We start from the raw sequence: 15,382 nt of genomic DNA on the forward strand, positions 1-15,382 counted from the left end.
CCTGACAATCTATTTATATGCAGCGACAATTGGACAGCGAAAAATGTTGTATATTCGCAAGTTTTACGCAGTTAATTTGTATTGTATCTACCTATCTATCTATCTATATAAAAACGAGTTGTGTGTATGCATGTTTGTTTGTAAAAAGAGCGTTTGCATATGACGTCATTATTAGTACATACGGCTTTGTATATACACAGACAATGGGAAAGCCAAGAATGTTGTATATTCGCAATTTTTACGTAGTTTAACTCCTGCAGACAAAATGAATGCTTGCCTGAAAAATTCTAATTTATGGGCACACGTAAAAATATTAAAATTAACTACAAATATGCGTGTCCGATTGCAAAACGATGACTCTGGTCAAACATTTTCAGATCAATTGCTGGCAATTGGAAACGGAAAGCTCCCAGTAGTGGGAAAGCCAAAAATGTTGTATATTTGCAATTTTTACGTAGTTTGAAACACATATATAAATCTATCTATATTCACAGGTGGTACACAGGGACACAACTACAATGGCGCGTAACTAATATGACGCGTAACGACTTACGCGCGCGGGGGGGCTTGGGGGGCGCGAAGCGCCCCACCAACTAGGTGTTGGGGTGGCGCGAAGCGCCACCCCAACAGCTAGTATATATATATATGGTAAAATTCAAGTTTAGTGACTTCTTGCTATCTCAGAAAGGGGTTAGACTAGGAAAATGAAACTTTCAGGGATGGGTCTACAGGCTAAAGTAGGTCCCAGGAAGGTATTTTGAAGTACCTATCTCTACTCCCTCTCCCTCTAGAGGATCCTGACCTTTGATGACCTTTAAAAATATGTGTGTTATAAAAGTGAAACCTTGCAAAATAGATCTTCTGCTTGAATGAAGTACAACAAATTGTTTTCAGCTTCACAACTTTGCTCAATCCCAAATTATAAGGTCTTAAAGATATTAAATAAAAAAAAACAAGTTTTTTTAACAAAAAGTAAGGAGCAACATTAAAACTTAAATGAACAAAATTTACTCTGTATATGAAGTGCTTTTACTCCTCAATGCCCTGCTCTTTATGCTAAAGTTTGACTCTTTCTCTTAACTCAACTTTTTAAAATAGTAAAAAACTTTAGCATAAAGAGCAGGGCATTGAATAGGAAAAGCCCTTTCCATATATGGAAAATTTTCTGTTTGTTTTAAGTTTTAATGTTGCTCCTTACTTTTAGTTAAAAAAAAACTTGTTTTTTTTATTCAATTTCTGGACGTTTTTGAATTAATGCATGTTTTGGTCTTGGCTCTCCACACATAAGTAATTAAAACGAAATTTGCATATCAATTTTTTTTTTGGCTAAATGGCTTTCTTATAGTTTTAATTAGAGGATTTTGAGAAAAAAAGGAGCTTTTCTTACAAACGTTTTCATTAGTGAAAAAAAATATGTAACTTACAAACTAACTTATGTAATGAACTTCCATATTTGTATGTTTTTATTGCATACTAGCTGTTGGGGTGGCGCTTCGCGCCACCCCAACACCTAGTTGGTGGGGCGCTTCGCGCCCCCCCAAGCCCCCCCGCGCGCGTAAGTCGTTACGCGCCATATTAGTTATGCGCCATTGTAGTTGTGTCCCTGTGTCCCACCTGTGAATATAGATAGATTTATATATGTGTTTCAAACTACGCAAAAATTGCGAATAAACAACATTCTTGGCTTTCCCATTGTCTGTGCATATGCAAAGCCGTATGTACTAATAATGACGTCATATACAAACGCTCTTTTTACAAACAAACAAACATGCATCCACATAACTCGTTTTTATATAGATAGATACAATACAAATTAACTGCGTAAAACTTGCGAATAAACAATATTCTTCGCTGTCCAATTGTCGCTGCATATAAATACATTGTCAGGTTTACCGACCCTCGAACATGCAACGTACAATTGTCCATGGGAAAAACAATCAGGATTAAGATCTATACCACATTTTTCTAATGATTGACCTTGAGCTTTGTTAATGGTGATTGCAAATACTAATCGAATTGGGAATTGCAATCTTTTAAATTGAAAAAGCAGATCCGTTGGAATCATGGGAATGCGAGGAATAAGAACAGCCTCACCCTCATAAGGCCCTGTCAAGATTGTGGCCTCTATTAGGTTTTCCATTGTTTTTTTTTACGGCAAGTCGCGTGCCATTGCAAAGCTTTGGTGGGTTGATATTTCTTAAAAGTATTATTGGTACGCCTATTTTTAGTTGTAGCACGTGTGGTGGAAACCCTGAAGGATCTATGGAATTTAAAAATTCAGATGGATAATTAACCGCTTCATTTGGTTCCAAAACTGTGTCGACTGACTTGTAAAGGACTGCCTGGTCTCGAATCTTGTTCAAAACAATATTGTTGATTTCGTGGACGTCTATATTTTTCGGTGCGAGAATCGCTCTTTCACTTAGCCATTTATTATTTTTATAATTTTTTAGAATATTCGGAAATACTTTTTCAATCAATTCATTTTTGGACGTCACTAAATTACAGAAATCAGCAGGTAGTTGTATACGTCCTGAAATTGAGTCTACTGTTTGACCAGAGTCATCGTTTTGCAATCGGACACGCATATTTGTAGTTAATTTTAATATTTTTACGTGTGCCTATAAATTAGAATTTTTTAGGCAAGCATTCATTTCGTCTGCAGGAGTTAAACTACGTAAAAATTGCGAATATACAACATTCTTGGCTTTCCCATTGTCTCTGCATATACAAAGCCGTATGGACTAATAATGACATCATATGCAAACGCTCTTTTTACAAACAAACAAACATGCATACATACAACTCGTTTTTATATAGATAGATAGATAGATAGATAGATAAAATACAAATTAACTGCGTAAAACTTGCGAATATACAACATTCTTCGCTGTCCAATTGTCGCTGCATATAAATAGATTGTCAGGTTTACCGACCCTCGAACATGCAACGTACAATTGTCAATGGGAAAAACAATCAGTATTAAGATCTATACCACATTTTTCTAATGATTGACCTTGAGCTTTGTTAATGGTGATTGCAAATGCTAATCGAATTGGGAATTGCAATCTTTTAAATTGAAAAGGCAGATCCGTTGGAATCTTGGGAATGCAAGGAATAAGAACAGCCTCACCCTCAAAAGGCCCTGTCAAGATTGTGGCCTCTATTAGGTTTTCCATTTCTTAAAAGTATTATTGGTAGGCCTATTTTTAGTTGTAGCACGTGTGGTGGAAACCCTGAGAATAATATCTCGAGGTAAAAACTGATCACCGACCATAACGATGGCCACTTCGTCGATAGTTGGAGCATTGTATCTACGCACATGTTGGCCAGGAGGCGTTTTGTCAGCGGAAATAACAATTTTATGCGTATAAGTAGGCATCAAATCGATGGCTGTTTTGAACAGACGCACTAAATTATTATTTTCGTGGAAAAGATGTTGTAATTGGGAAACGATTGTCCTTTCAATGTTGGGAGAAATTTCGCAACGTGCATTCAATTCAGAATTTCTATCACTGATGAAGTACAATTGTAAAAATTTATGATTCTCGCCTGAGAATGGTAGAAGAGACCCTGCTCTATGATAAATTTGCCCTTTTACTTTGAAAGTAGACATAAATTGATCTGGATTTTCAATTTGGGCTCCAAACGACGTCATTTGGAAACATGAGTTGTATTTTCTGATTCATTTATATTCCTTACTAGCTGTTGGGGTGGCGCTTCGCGCCACCCCAACACCTAGTTGGTGGGGGCGCTTCGCGCCCCCCCCCAAGCCCCCCCGCGCGCGTAAGTCGTTACGCGCCATAATAGTTACGCGCCATTGTAGTTGTGTCCCTATGTCCCACCTGTGAATATAGAAATATATATATATATATGGTTTTAACTACGTAAAACTTGCGAATATACAACATTCTTTGCTGTCCCATTGTCTTTGCATATAAATAGATTGTCAGGTTATCCCCCTGTTTCCCCCGGTGTCCCCGTTGTAGTTGTGTCCCTGTGTCCCGGTCGTCATTTATATTCCCTGTGTCCCGGGTCCCGGTCATCATTTGTATCCCGGTGTCCCGGTCTGTATATACATTCGTTTTTTAGTTTTGTTTTTCTCCTTTTTTTTTTCCTTTTTTTTTCTTTTTTAGCTTATTTAGATTTTTAGATTTTTTAGTTTTTTTTATTAGTTTTTAGTTTTTATTTCTTTTTAGTTTTTTTGTCCCGGTCGTCATTTATATCCCCCTGTTTCCCCCGGTGTCCCCGCCTTTTTTTTAGTTTTTTTAGTTTTTTAGCTTTTTTATTAGTTTTTAGTTTTTTTTGTAGTTTTTGCCTTTTTTTAGTTTTTTTAGTTTTTTAGCTTTTTTATTTTTTTTATTAGTTTTTAGTTTTTTTTGTAGTTTTTGCCTTTTTTTAGTTTTTTCAGTTTTGACGTCACCTGATCCAGTTTTTTCAGGTGACGTCACCTGATCCACGATCCACAGATCCACAGACAACTTATTTTTATATATATAGATAGTTTTTTTTTTTTTACTTATGTCCTGGTCGTCATTTATACTCCCTGTGTCCCGGTGCTTTGTTGATTGCTAATCGAACATTCCTTTTGTCCTGGTCGCTTTCTCTTTGAGTGTCGTCATTTATTAGTTTTTTCCTTTTTTTTTAGTTTTTTATTGGTTTTTACCTTTATTTTAGCTTATTTTTCAGTTTTTTCCTTTTTTTTAGTTTTTTTTTATTTTTTATTTTTTTTAGTTTTTTACCTTTTTTTAGTTTTTTTAGTTTTTTTAGTTTTTTAGCTTTTTTACTTTTTTTATTAGTTTTTAGTTTTTTTTTGTAGTTTTTGCCTTTTTTTAGTTTTTTCAGTTTTTTTTTTAGTTTTTTATTGGTTTTTACCTTTATAGTTTTTTTAGTTTTTTAGCTTTTTTATTTTTTTTATTAGTTTTTAGTTTTTTTTTGTAGTTTTTGCCTTTTTTTAGTTTTTTCAGTTTTGACGTCACCTAATCCAGTTTTTTCAGGTGACGTCACCTGACACATCCATCCACACATCCACAGACAGACAACTTATTTTTATATATAGAAAGATAGAAGATAGATGTCCCGGTGTCCCGGTCGTCATTTATATCCCCCTGTTTTATATCCCGCTTATTTTTCAGTTTTTTCCTTTTTTTAGTTTTTTTTTACTTTTTTAGTTCTTTTAGTTTTTACGTTTTTTAGTTTTTTTTAGTTTTTTAGATGAATTTTTTTTTTTTAGTTTTTTACCTTTTTTCTTTTTAGTTTTTTATTGGTTTTTACCTTTTTTTAGCTTTTTATCTTTTTTATTTTTTTTTATTTTTATTTTTAATTTTATTAGTATTCTTTTTCTCTTCTATTTTTCATTTTTCCTTTTTTTTAGTTTTTTTTAGTTTTTAGTTTTTTAAGTTTTTTCCTTTTTTTAGTTTCTTCAGTTTTTTTAGTTTTTCGGCTTTTTTATTTTTTTATTAGTTTTTAGTTTTTTTGTAGTTTTTGCCTTTTTTTAGTTTTTTCAGTTTTTTTTTTAGTTTTTAGTTTTTTACCTTTTTTAGCCTAACCAGGATTTGAACCTGGGACCTTCATTGTCCGTTCTGACACCCTCTCTCACCGAGTGACTACTCCAGCATGTTCATTTTGGTGTTTTAAATGGTATATTATTAACCAAATTAATGTGTTTTACAATATACTAAGCATCGTCATAACAAAAATGACGGCAACTAATTTCATGACGTCAGCCGAAACATGACGTCACCTGATCCACAGATCCACAGACCCACAGACAGACAGACAACTTATTTATATATATATAGATATGAGAGGGTTCAACCCCTCGTCAATACCCCACTCTTTACACTAAAGCTTAAATTTTGTCCAAATTCCTTAAGAATGACCCCTGAATCACAAAGGCTATAGAATAAATAGTTGAAGTTACTAAAAATACTTTAGCATAAAGAGCATGGTATTGCAAGGAGGTAAACCCCTCATATGCATAATAATTTCTGTTTGTTTTAAGTTTTAATGATGCTCTTTACTTTCAGTTGAAAAAAACTTTTCATATTTATTTTTTCATTATTTTTTGTAAATAATGCTAGAAAATCCAATGCCCCCTTCATTGAAATTCTCTTCCCCCATGGAAAGATCCTCCCATGTACCCCCCATCAAATTCCCCCTCCCCCAAACCACAAAAAATCCCCCTTAAAACGTCTGTACACTTCCCAATAGCCATTATTATATGTAAACATGGGTCAAAGTTTGTAACTTGCAGTCCTTCCCATGGGGACTGTGGGGGAGTAAGTTGTCCCCAAAGACATAGTTATTAGGTTTTCCAACTATGGTGAATAAAATGGCTATCTCAAAGTAATTTTGATGTGGTGACTTTGGGGAAAAAATGAGCATGGGAGGGAATGTTTTCAGGTGCCCTAGAATTTTTTTTGGTCACTTAAAAAGGGCACTGGAACTTTTAATTCCCATTAGAATAAGCCCTCTTGCAACATTCTAGGACCACTGAGTCAATACAATCACCCCTGGGAAAAAAACAAAAAACAAAATAACAAATAGACAAGCATCCATGATCTTTCTTCTTGCAAAAAATGCAAAATTCCACATTTTTGTAGATAGGAGCTTGAAACTTCTAAAATTGGGTTCTCTGATATGCTGAATCTGATGGTGTAATTTTTGTTAAGATTCTATGACTTTTAGGGGGTGTGTTTCCCCCTATTTTCTAAAATGAGGCAAATTTTCTTAGGTTTGTAACTTTTGATGGGTAAGACTAATCTTGATGAAAACTTATATATTTAAAATCAGCATTAAAATGTAATTCTTTTGATGTAACTATTGTCCATTTTTTAGAGTTTTGGTTACTATTGAGCCAAGTTGCTCCTTACTATAGTTTGTTACCATGAACTGTTTGATGCAAATACATTTTCTAAATTTTGAAGAAGAAAAAACATTGATATGGCTCAGAATTCTACTGAAATAATAGGAATTGCATTTTCAGAACTAAAGGCAGAGAAAAAGCAACTGGTAACCGAAAATTAAGGTAAAATTTTGTTTTGTCAAACTTTCAATTTTCAAAAACTGAAACAGGTTTCAAAAACCTGTCATGTAGGCAAATATCAGAGCCCTCTAGAAGGAGATGGAGTGGAGGTGGGTACTTTAAAATACCTTCCCAAGATATACTTTAGCCTGTAGACCCATCCCTAAAAGTTTCATTTTCCTAACCTAACCTCTTTCCAAGATAGCAAGAAGTTAGCAAGAAAGACTTTTTGCTATCTTGGGAAGGGTTTAGGTTAGGAACATGAAACTTTCAGGGATGAATCTACAGAATAAAATATGTCTTGGGAAGGTATTTTGAAGCAACTACCTCTACTCTCTCTCTAGAGGGCCCTGACCTTTGATGACCTTAAAAATATGTGTATTATAAAAGTGAAACTTTGTGAAATACATCTTCTGCTTAATTGAAGTACAACAAGATTGGGTAAAATTCTAGTCAATTGACTTCTTGCTATCTTGGAAAGGGTTTAGGTTATGTTGTGTTTAGTGCTTTTATGCTTATGCTTGCTGCTTAGTATCTTATGATTGCTGTTTGCTTATGTAGTTTTATTGCAGGTCGGTTGGCTTAATAAATTAATCTACTTGGTAACAATACATGGTGTCAGAAGTTTCAGAAATGGACAATCTTCTTCCATGCCCATCATTCAACTGGGAATCAGCCAGTCTACAAGCATGGACAAAATTTGAACAGCATGTGAATCTCATATTCAGTGGACTGCCAATTCCCAAAGAGTTTGATGACTTCTTTGCTGGGATAGGTAAACTCCCAGAAAAAGTAGAGATCCATGTAGAAAAGAATGCAATCCCATCCATTAATCCTGTCAGGAGAATAACTTTTACCTTACATGAGAGGGTTAAAAGCGAACTGGAGCCCCTGGAAAAATTAGACATCATTGAAAGAGTGGTGGCTCCAACCAAGTGGGTTAATTCAATCATGGCTGTGGAAAAGTCAGACGGTTCGTTACGTTTATGCTTGGATCCAAGAGAGCTTAATAAATCCATACAAAGGCCCTATTATCCAATGCCAACTTTTGAAGATATAGCAGCCAAAATTCATGGCCATAATAAGTTCTCTAAGCTTGATGCAACATCTGGGTATTAGATGCTGGCATTAACTGAGAAGTCTTCACTTGTCACAACTTTCAACACCCCATTTGGCAGGTACAAATACAAAAGAATGCCGTTTGGATTAATATGTGCACAAGACAAATTCCAGTGAAAGATGGAAGAAACCTTTGACAACTTGAAAGGCGTTGGCGTCATTGTTGACAATATCCTTGTATCAGGAAAAGATGAAGAACATGATGAGAATTTAAGGAAAGTCCTAGAGAAGGCCAGAGAAGTTGGAGTAAGATTTAATCCAGAAAAATGCATATTCAGATCAACAAGCGTGCCATATTTCAGGCATCTAATAACTGCAGATGGTATCAAACCAGATCCTTCAAAAGTTCAAACCATAATTGAGATGCCACATCCATCAAACAAAGACGAATTGGCCACATTCCTTGGAATGACTAACTTCCTTTCAAAATACATTCCAAACTTGTCATCTCTAAACTACCCCTCAGAGAGTTGGGAAAACAAACTGTCTTTGAGTGGACCAATGAACATGCAACAGCAATGAATAGAATCAGAACTTCAATCTGCAATAACCTTGCAACCTTTGATACTAAGGCAAAATCTGTTGAGATGAAAACTGACACTTCCAAGCATGGTCTCAGGGCAGAGTTGAGCATAGGTGGAAAAATTGTTGCTTTTGGATCAAGGGCTCTCACATCAACAGAACAAAACTATTCTCAGATTGAAAAAGAGCTATATGCTATCCTCTATGGCTGTAAAAAATTTCATCAATATGTCTATGGGAGGAGAATCATTGCACATACAGATCATAAGCCACTGGAGGCTATATTGTCAAAACCACTAAGCCAAGCCCCTCCCAGGCTCCAAAGAATGATGATTCAGCTGCAGCCATACAATATTACAGTTCAATATGTTAAAGGAAAGGACTTACCAGTTGCAGACACACTGTCAAGACTGCATCCACCCCACTTTGATGAAGAATGTTCCCTGGAGATTGAATTCCATGTTCACTCTGTTATGAAAAGTATCCCAGTCAGTGATAAGAAGATGGGGATCATCTTGGAAGAAAATAAGAGAGACCCAATTATGATAGAACCTCGGTCATACAAAAAGGATGGCCAAACCACCAACACTAGTGTTCTGCTAGCATCCAACCTTACTGGAATGTTAGGGATGAGTTGTCCATGGTTGATGGCATCATTTTAAAAGGAAATAGAGTTGTCATTCCAAGAGCATTATGAAGGGACATTCTGCAGCAATTACACATATCACACCTAGGGATGGAGAAAAGCAAGCAAAGAGCCAGAAACTCCGTTTACTGGCCAAATATGAATTCAGCTATAGAAGATCTAATCTGGAACTGCAAAGTTTGTGGGAAATTTTCCAGAAATAATCAGAAAGAACCAGTGATATTGACACAAATCCCACAGTATCCTTGGGAATACCTGGGTATTGACCTTTGCAAGATCAATGGAAGAGACTATATAGTAACCAGTGACTACTATAGTCATTTCATAGAGATTGACCAAGTCAAACCGGCAACCTCTTCAGAAGTAATAAAGAAGCTCAAGGCCCATTTTGCTAGATATGGTATTCCAGAAAAAAATTGGTCTGACAATGGACTACAGTTTACATCTTATGAATTCCAGTCCTTTTTGCAGAAATGGGACACCCAGCATCTGACTTCAAGTCCTAATTTCCTGTAATCTAGTGGCCATGCTGAGAAGGCTGTGGATATAGCAAGTAGGATCATGCTAAAAGCTATAGAGTCCAATACAGACCCCTACCTTGGTCTTTTAGAATATCAGAATACTCCAATAGATGGTGAGGCATCACCTGCCCAGCTTCTTATGAGTAGAAGTTTAAGATCCATCCTTCCCTGTAGTCGGCAGCAACTGGAGCCAAATATTGTTCCAAAGACAAAGTTCCTCAAAGCAAGAACTAGTTGACAAGAAAGGCAGAAGCAGAACTATGATAAGGCTTCTAAAGATCTAATAGAGTTGAAAGACAACCAACCCATTTGGGTCAAGCTGTCAAAGGAAGCTACATGTTGGATGAAAGGTGTAGTGACGTCATGCATATCTCCAAGATCTTACCTTATACAAGCCAAAAATGGTAGATTTTATTGCAGAAATTGGGCCTATTTGAAACCATGGTCCAGTGCTGAAGGCAACAGTGCTCAACAATCTTCAAGATTCACAGGGGTTGAAGACCTTCCAGCAGAAATTCACCCTCCTGTGACTCAATCCTCTTCTACAAAAAAGGCTGATCCAAAGACTCCAGATAATTGTAGTACTGGAGAAATCTTCCAAGACAGCCTATACAGAACCCTAAGAAATCCAACACCCCCTCCAGCAGCAAACAGTGAAAGCAGAAATGGAGAGGATTATTCAAAACCCTATGTAACAAGAACTGGTAGAGTGGTTAACCCAAGGAAGATAATGGACATTTAAATTGCTAGTGTTTTCTTTTTTTGTGTGTGTGCTTTTATAGCACAATTATTATTGTGAAAGAAAGGAGATGTTGTGTTTAGTGCTTTTATGCTTGCTGCTCATTATCTTATGATTGCTGTTTGCTTATGTAGTTTTGTTGCAGGTTGGTTGGCTTAATAAATTAATCTACTTGGTAACAATACAGGTTAGGAAAATGTAACTTTCAGGGATGGGTCTACAGGCTGAAATTTGTCCTGGGAAGGTGTTTTAAAGTACCCACCTGCACTCCTTCTCACTCTAGAGGGCCCTGAAATTTGCCTAAATGACAGGTCTATAACCTATTGAAATTTTGACAAAACAACATTTTACCTTAATTTTCAGTTACCAGTAGCTTTTTCTCTGCCTTTAGTTATGAAAATGCAATTTCTATTATTTGAGTAGAAATTTGAGCCATATCAATGTTTTTTTCAGAATTTAGGAAATGTATTTGCATATCTTTAAAATCTTATAAAATGGAATTGAGCAAAGTTATGAAGCTAAAAACAATTGTGTTGTACTTCAATTAAGCAGAAGATCTATTTTGCAACCATTCCACTTTTATAATATACATATTTTTAAAGGTTGTCAAAGTTCAGGCCCTCTAGAGGGAGAAGGAGTGGAGGTAGTTGCTTCAAAATACCTTCCTGGGACATACTTTAGTCTGTAGATTTATTCCTAGAAGTTTCATTTTCCTGACCTAAACCCTCTCTGAGATAGCAAGAAGTCAATTAACTAGAATTTTACCCAAAATTGTTTTTAGCTTCACAACTTTGCTCAATTCCATTTATAAGGTTTAAAAAGATATGTAAATACATTTCCTAAATTTTGAAGAAAAAAAACAAAAAACAATGATATGGCTCAGAATTCTACTCAAATAACAGGAATTGCATTTTCAGAACTAAAGGCAGAGAAAAGGCAACTGGTAACTGAAAATTAAGGTAAAATGTTGTTTTGTCAAAATATCAATAGGTATAGACCTGTCATGTGGGTGAATTTCGGGGCCCTCTAGAGGGAGAAGGAGTGGAGGTGGGTACTTCAAAATACCTTCCTGGGACATACTTTAGCCTGTAGACTCATACCTGAAAGTTTCATTTTCCTAACCTAAACCCTTTCTGAGATAGCAAGAAGTCGATCAACTAGAATTTTACCTGAACAATTAGGACATGGTCTAGCCTATGGGCACTTCTAAGTGAAACAAGGAGGACAAAAATGGAGGGAAACATGATAGGCCTTGTCTTATTAATAACCTAAGCAAATGATGCAACTTTTTTAACTGATTACACTAATTTCTGTTTCTTAGTTATTCTCAAATTACTTACGGAGCTTAATAGGTTTTTAACCTTGAAAAGGGATCTATTAAGTGCAGATTTTTGTAGTGCCATGCCCGAAAATAAAGGGCAATGCAATTAATATTTAAATCTTCCGCCAGGCATGATTGCCAAATGTTTTTGAGGCTAAAGTGTCAAATTCAGCGAAAAGGGACAATTTTAGTGTCCTTCTAGAAAATTAGCCAATATACTTTAAAAGTTGATAAAAAAAAAAAAAAAGGCTTTAAATGGTTTTTTCGGAACTCCAGGGCTAGAATTACGTTCTTTTTTTTCAATTAAAAGCAAAGCTGTTCTTCCAATAAGTAAAATCCCGTGTAAAACCTCAAATCACCTAATAAGAAGAAAAGTGGAAGAAGAAAAATAATTCAGTACCATTTCTTGGGTTCTATCGAACCTTCGGTTGTACTAGTTATTATTCTTCCGAAAGCTCAGTAAAACCTTGTTTTTTAACAAGCCTTTGCCGCTTTTTGGACGACAGATTTCATTTTCGTCGTTTTTGGCAACAAAATTCGAAAGCGTCTTATTTCAAGATCTGCAGAAGATTCTGAATCATTTGTGCTGCGTGCGCGGTGTTATAGGAACGTAAAGAAAAGTTGAAGTACAACTAAGATGAATGAAAAAATGTGTTGTTTAGTTTTTACATTTAAATTCAAAATGTTCACTCTGTTTGGCAAGAAAACGAAAACGGCGATAAAACCTGTCTTCACTATGAGCCGCCCATGCCGTCTCGGCCGGAAAACGCCATAATGAAGACAGGGCTTAAAAGATTTGCGCCAGCAGACCACAGATATGATGTCTGTCGCTGCCGACACGACTAAATTGCCCTCGCTCCCTCTTTTCCTTCAGTAGCATATCAGATCTTAAGCAAAATTTTGCCGACCATTTCCCGCAGAGTAGCGGGTGAAACGCGCTTGGCTTGGAATGTGCTTCACATCCTTTTCACCTGGATTTTGCCAACGCGTTTGGTAACGCTGCTCTCACAAAAATACACAACCACAGCGTTATTTCATGAAAACATTAATGTATTCATGAGATCAATTAACTAAAAGATCAAACTTGATAAGGAGAGAAATAATAACAAGACAAATACCACTTGTTCTGTATAAAGCTAATTTATTCTTCAAAAACAAAGAAATGTCAAATTCTTTGCAAATAGTGACAAGACAAATATCACATGTACTCAATAAAATGTTGAAATAACAAAGAAAAAGCACAAAAAACCAAAGAAAAGGGATTTTGGGTGTCAAGAATAGCTATGGTTTTTTGAGGAAAATCCGTTTCTCTCTGCCCACCCTCTTTCTTCTGAGAAAAGGTCAATGGCGTCTATAAAAGACAATGGAAAAGTTTATTTAATCGCAATCCTTTTCACCAAAAGCAGAATGGTGCAAAACAAATGTCTAAGCAAATCCCAAATATTTTGCGCTAGTCCTTTGCCATCTTCGCGACTCAAAATGGACCGAACCGAAAAACCTAGAAAAAAGGACCCAATAAGGTCCTAGACAATTCTCAGGTCGACCTAAGACGACCTAGAGCGACCGTAGGGACCCAAAAAGCATCCAGAGGGCGCTCCAAGAGGCTCCAGTTGCCGGGCCCTTTTTCTAGCGTGAGAACCTGCTCAAATTTCTAGTATATTTGAAATTTTGGATAGGTCCCCCCCAAGCCACACGGCCTGAGAACCACATTTTTTCAGTATATTTGAAAGTTTAGATAGGTCCCCCGGTCACACGGTGTGAGAACCTGCTCCTTCTTCCAGTATATTTGAAAGTTTAGATAGGTCCCCCGGTCATACGGCGTGAGAACTTTAGTGGGATTTTTAAGTATACTTGAAAATTTTCAAGCATACTTGAAAATTTCGTGAAGTTGACCTAAAAACACACATAAAAGCCGCATATTTTTTTTTATTAAGTGTTTGGATCGGGTCCCCTCCCCCCAAAAAAACACAAAAAACAAAAATCGTGTGTCTATTAGGTTGACTTTGGGAAGAACCTGTTGAGGTTCACCCTCGTCCAAAAAATGATTAAGCAGCAGCAAATCAAATGAGGAACAGATACTTTGCTACTAACTACTATCCAGGCCGCACCTCTGCATACTCCTGTAGACTACAAATCATTAAACACCTTAACTTTTTACTTAAGAGCAGTTATATGCTTGCTCCAGTTTTTTTTTCAAAAAAAAACTTCTTCTAAACCCTCTTGAGCAAGTCATATGTTTCACCACGTTTAAATTTTCGTACTTACGAAAACTAAGTATTGCAGATACGATAAAAAAAATCCCTAAGACGAAAACGAACCTGAAAAGTACAAAGCATAAATCGAAAGCCGTTGTAGTTAAGAAAAAACTGAAAATAAATAAATATGGTATTGATTTTGAAAAAATGCCAAAAGTGTCCTTTTTTTCAAAAAGTTGCCTTTTTTGCCCAATAGTGGCACGGTTTCACCCAGAGTGAAAAATTGTCAAAAAAGCACTAAAAGTGTCCCTTTGGAAACCCTGCTGCCAAGATCTAAGTGCAGATTAAGTACTGGCAACGGCCAACATTCACACAACAGTTAATTAAGCGAATGGCGAATTCTAATAATTGAATTCCATATTTGTTAGAAATAATGGATATCTTCTCAAGCAAAAACTTAACCCATATAGGTGGTGAATTGGGCAGATCACATTGGTTTAAAATCTAGTACAGGAAAGACAAAATTTTTCTCATTAAATCACCCCGGTTCTCTTTCACTAACTGTTAATCAAGTACAGTTGGTTCTGATCTATAGTTTCACCTACTTTGGCTCCCAATTTTGTACTTATGGATCTTCAGACACCAATATTCAACAGAGGCTGCAGAAAGCACAGGCGGTCTTTTCTTCCCTCAAAAAAACATTGAGAAACCGAAGTGAAATTAATGCACATTCTGAGGTTCAAAACTACCTAGGTTTGGTTCGAACAATCCTTCTTTACGGGTGCGAAACTTTGTCAGTGAAGTAACTACATAACACTGTACTATGGGTGTTTTAGAATACTTGTCTGCGTAGTGTCCTAAGGGTATATATGCATGGTCACATATTAAGTATGGATATACGATGAATGTGTGGTATCAAGAGATGCACTGTAACCGCGATCAAGGAGCGTCGACCAAAATGATTGGGCCATGTCTTACGGAGCCTATCTGAGTACTTGTCTTCCCAAATCGTAATAACTGAGCCCCTCAGCTCTTGGAAGAGACAACAGAGAGGGCAGTAGAAAATATGGTGGAGCCCGATTAAAGTAGATCTTGAATCTATTGTGGGATTACGACAGTTCGATCACGGATTGTCAACTCTATGGTTCTACCTAAAACTCCACTGACAGCAGAGCGCATTAAATGATCCATCAGGTCTTGAAGATCCTTAATGCCAGGAAAGGTCAGATACCTGGTTCCGGCCACAAGTACACGTTCAGGGTTAAGTAAGATAAAATATTTAATTTCAAAGA

The 15,382-nt window shown here is 36.2% G+C and overlaps 1 protein-coding gene across 1 annotated transcript in view; it reads right to left on the reverse strand.

Moving 5' to 3' along the window:
* LOC136025798 (small ribosomal subunit protein uS9m-like) overlaps positions 1–12,035 on the reverse strand; it is a 46,642-nt gene extending 34,607 nt beyond the window's left edge. The window contains exon 1 of the mRNA XM_065701788.1: positions 11,915–12,035. Coding sequence (XP_065557860.1) covers positions 11,915–11,977 — 63 coding nt within the window. The 5' untranslated portion in view covers positions 11,978–12,035. The remainder of the gene's footprint in view (positions 1–11,914) is intronic.
* Positions 12,036–15,382: the final 3,347 nt, after the last annotated feature.

This window comes from Artemia franciscana, chromosome 4 (genome assembly GCF_032884065.1).
Source record: "Artemia franciscana chromosome 4, ASM3288406v1, whole genome shotgun sequence".
Classification (NCBI taxonomy): Eukaryota; Metazoa; Arthropoda; class Branchiopoda; order Anostraca; family Artemiidae; genus Artemia; species Artemia franciscana.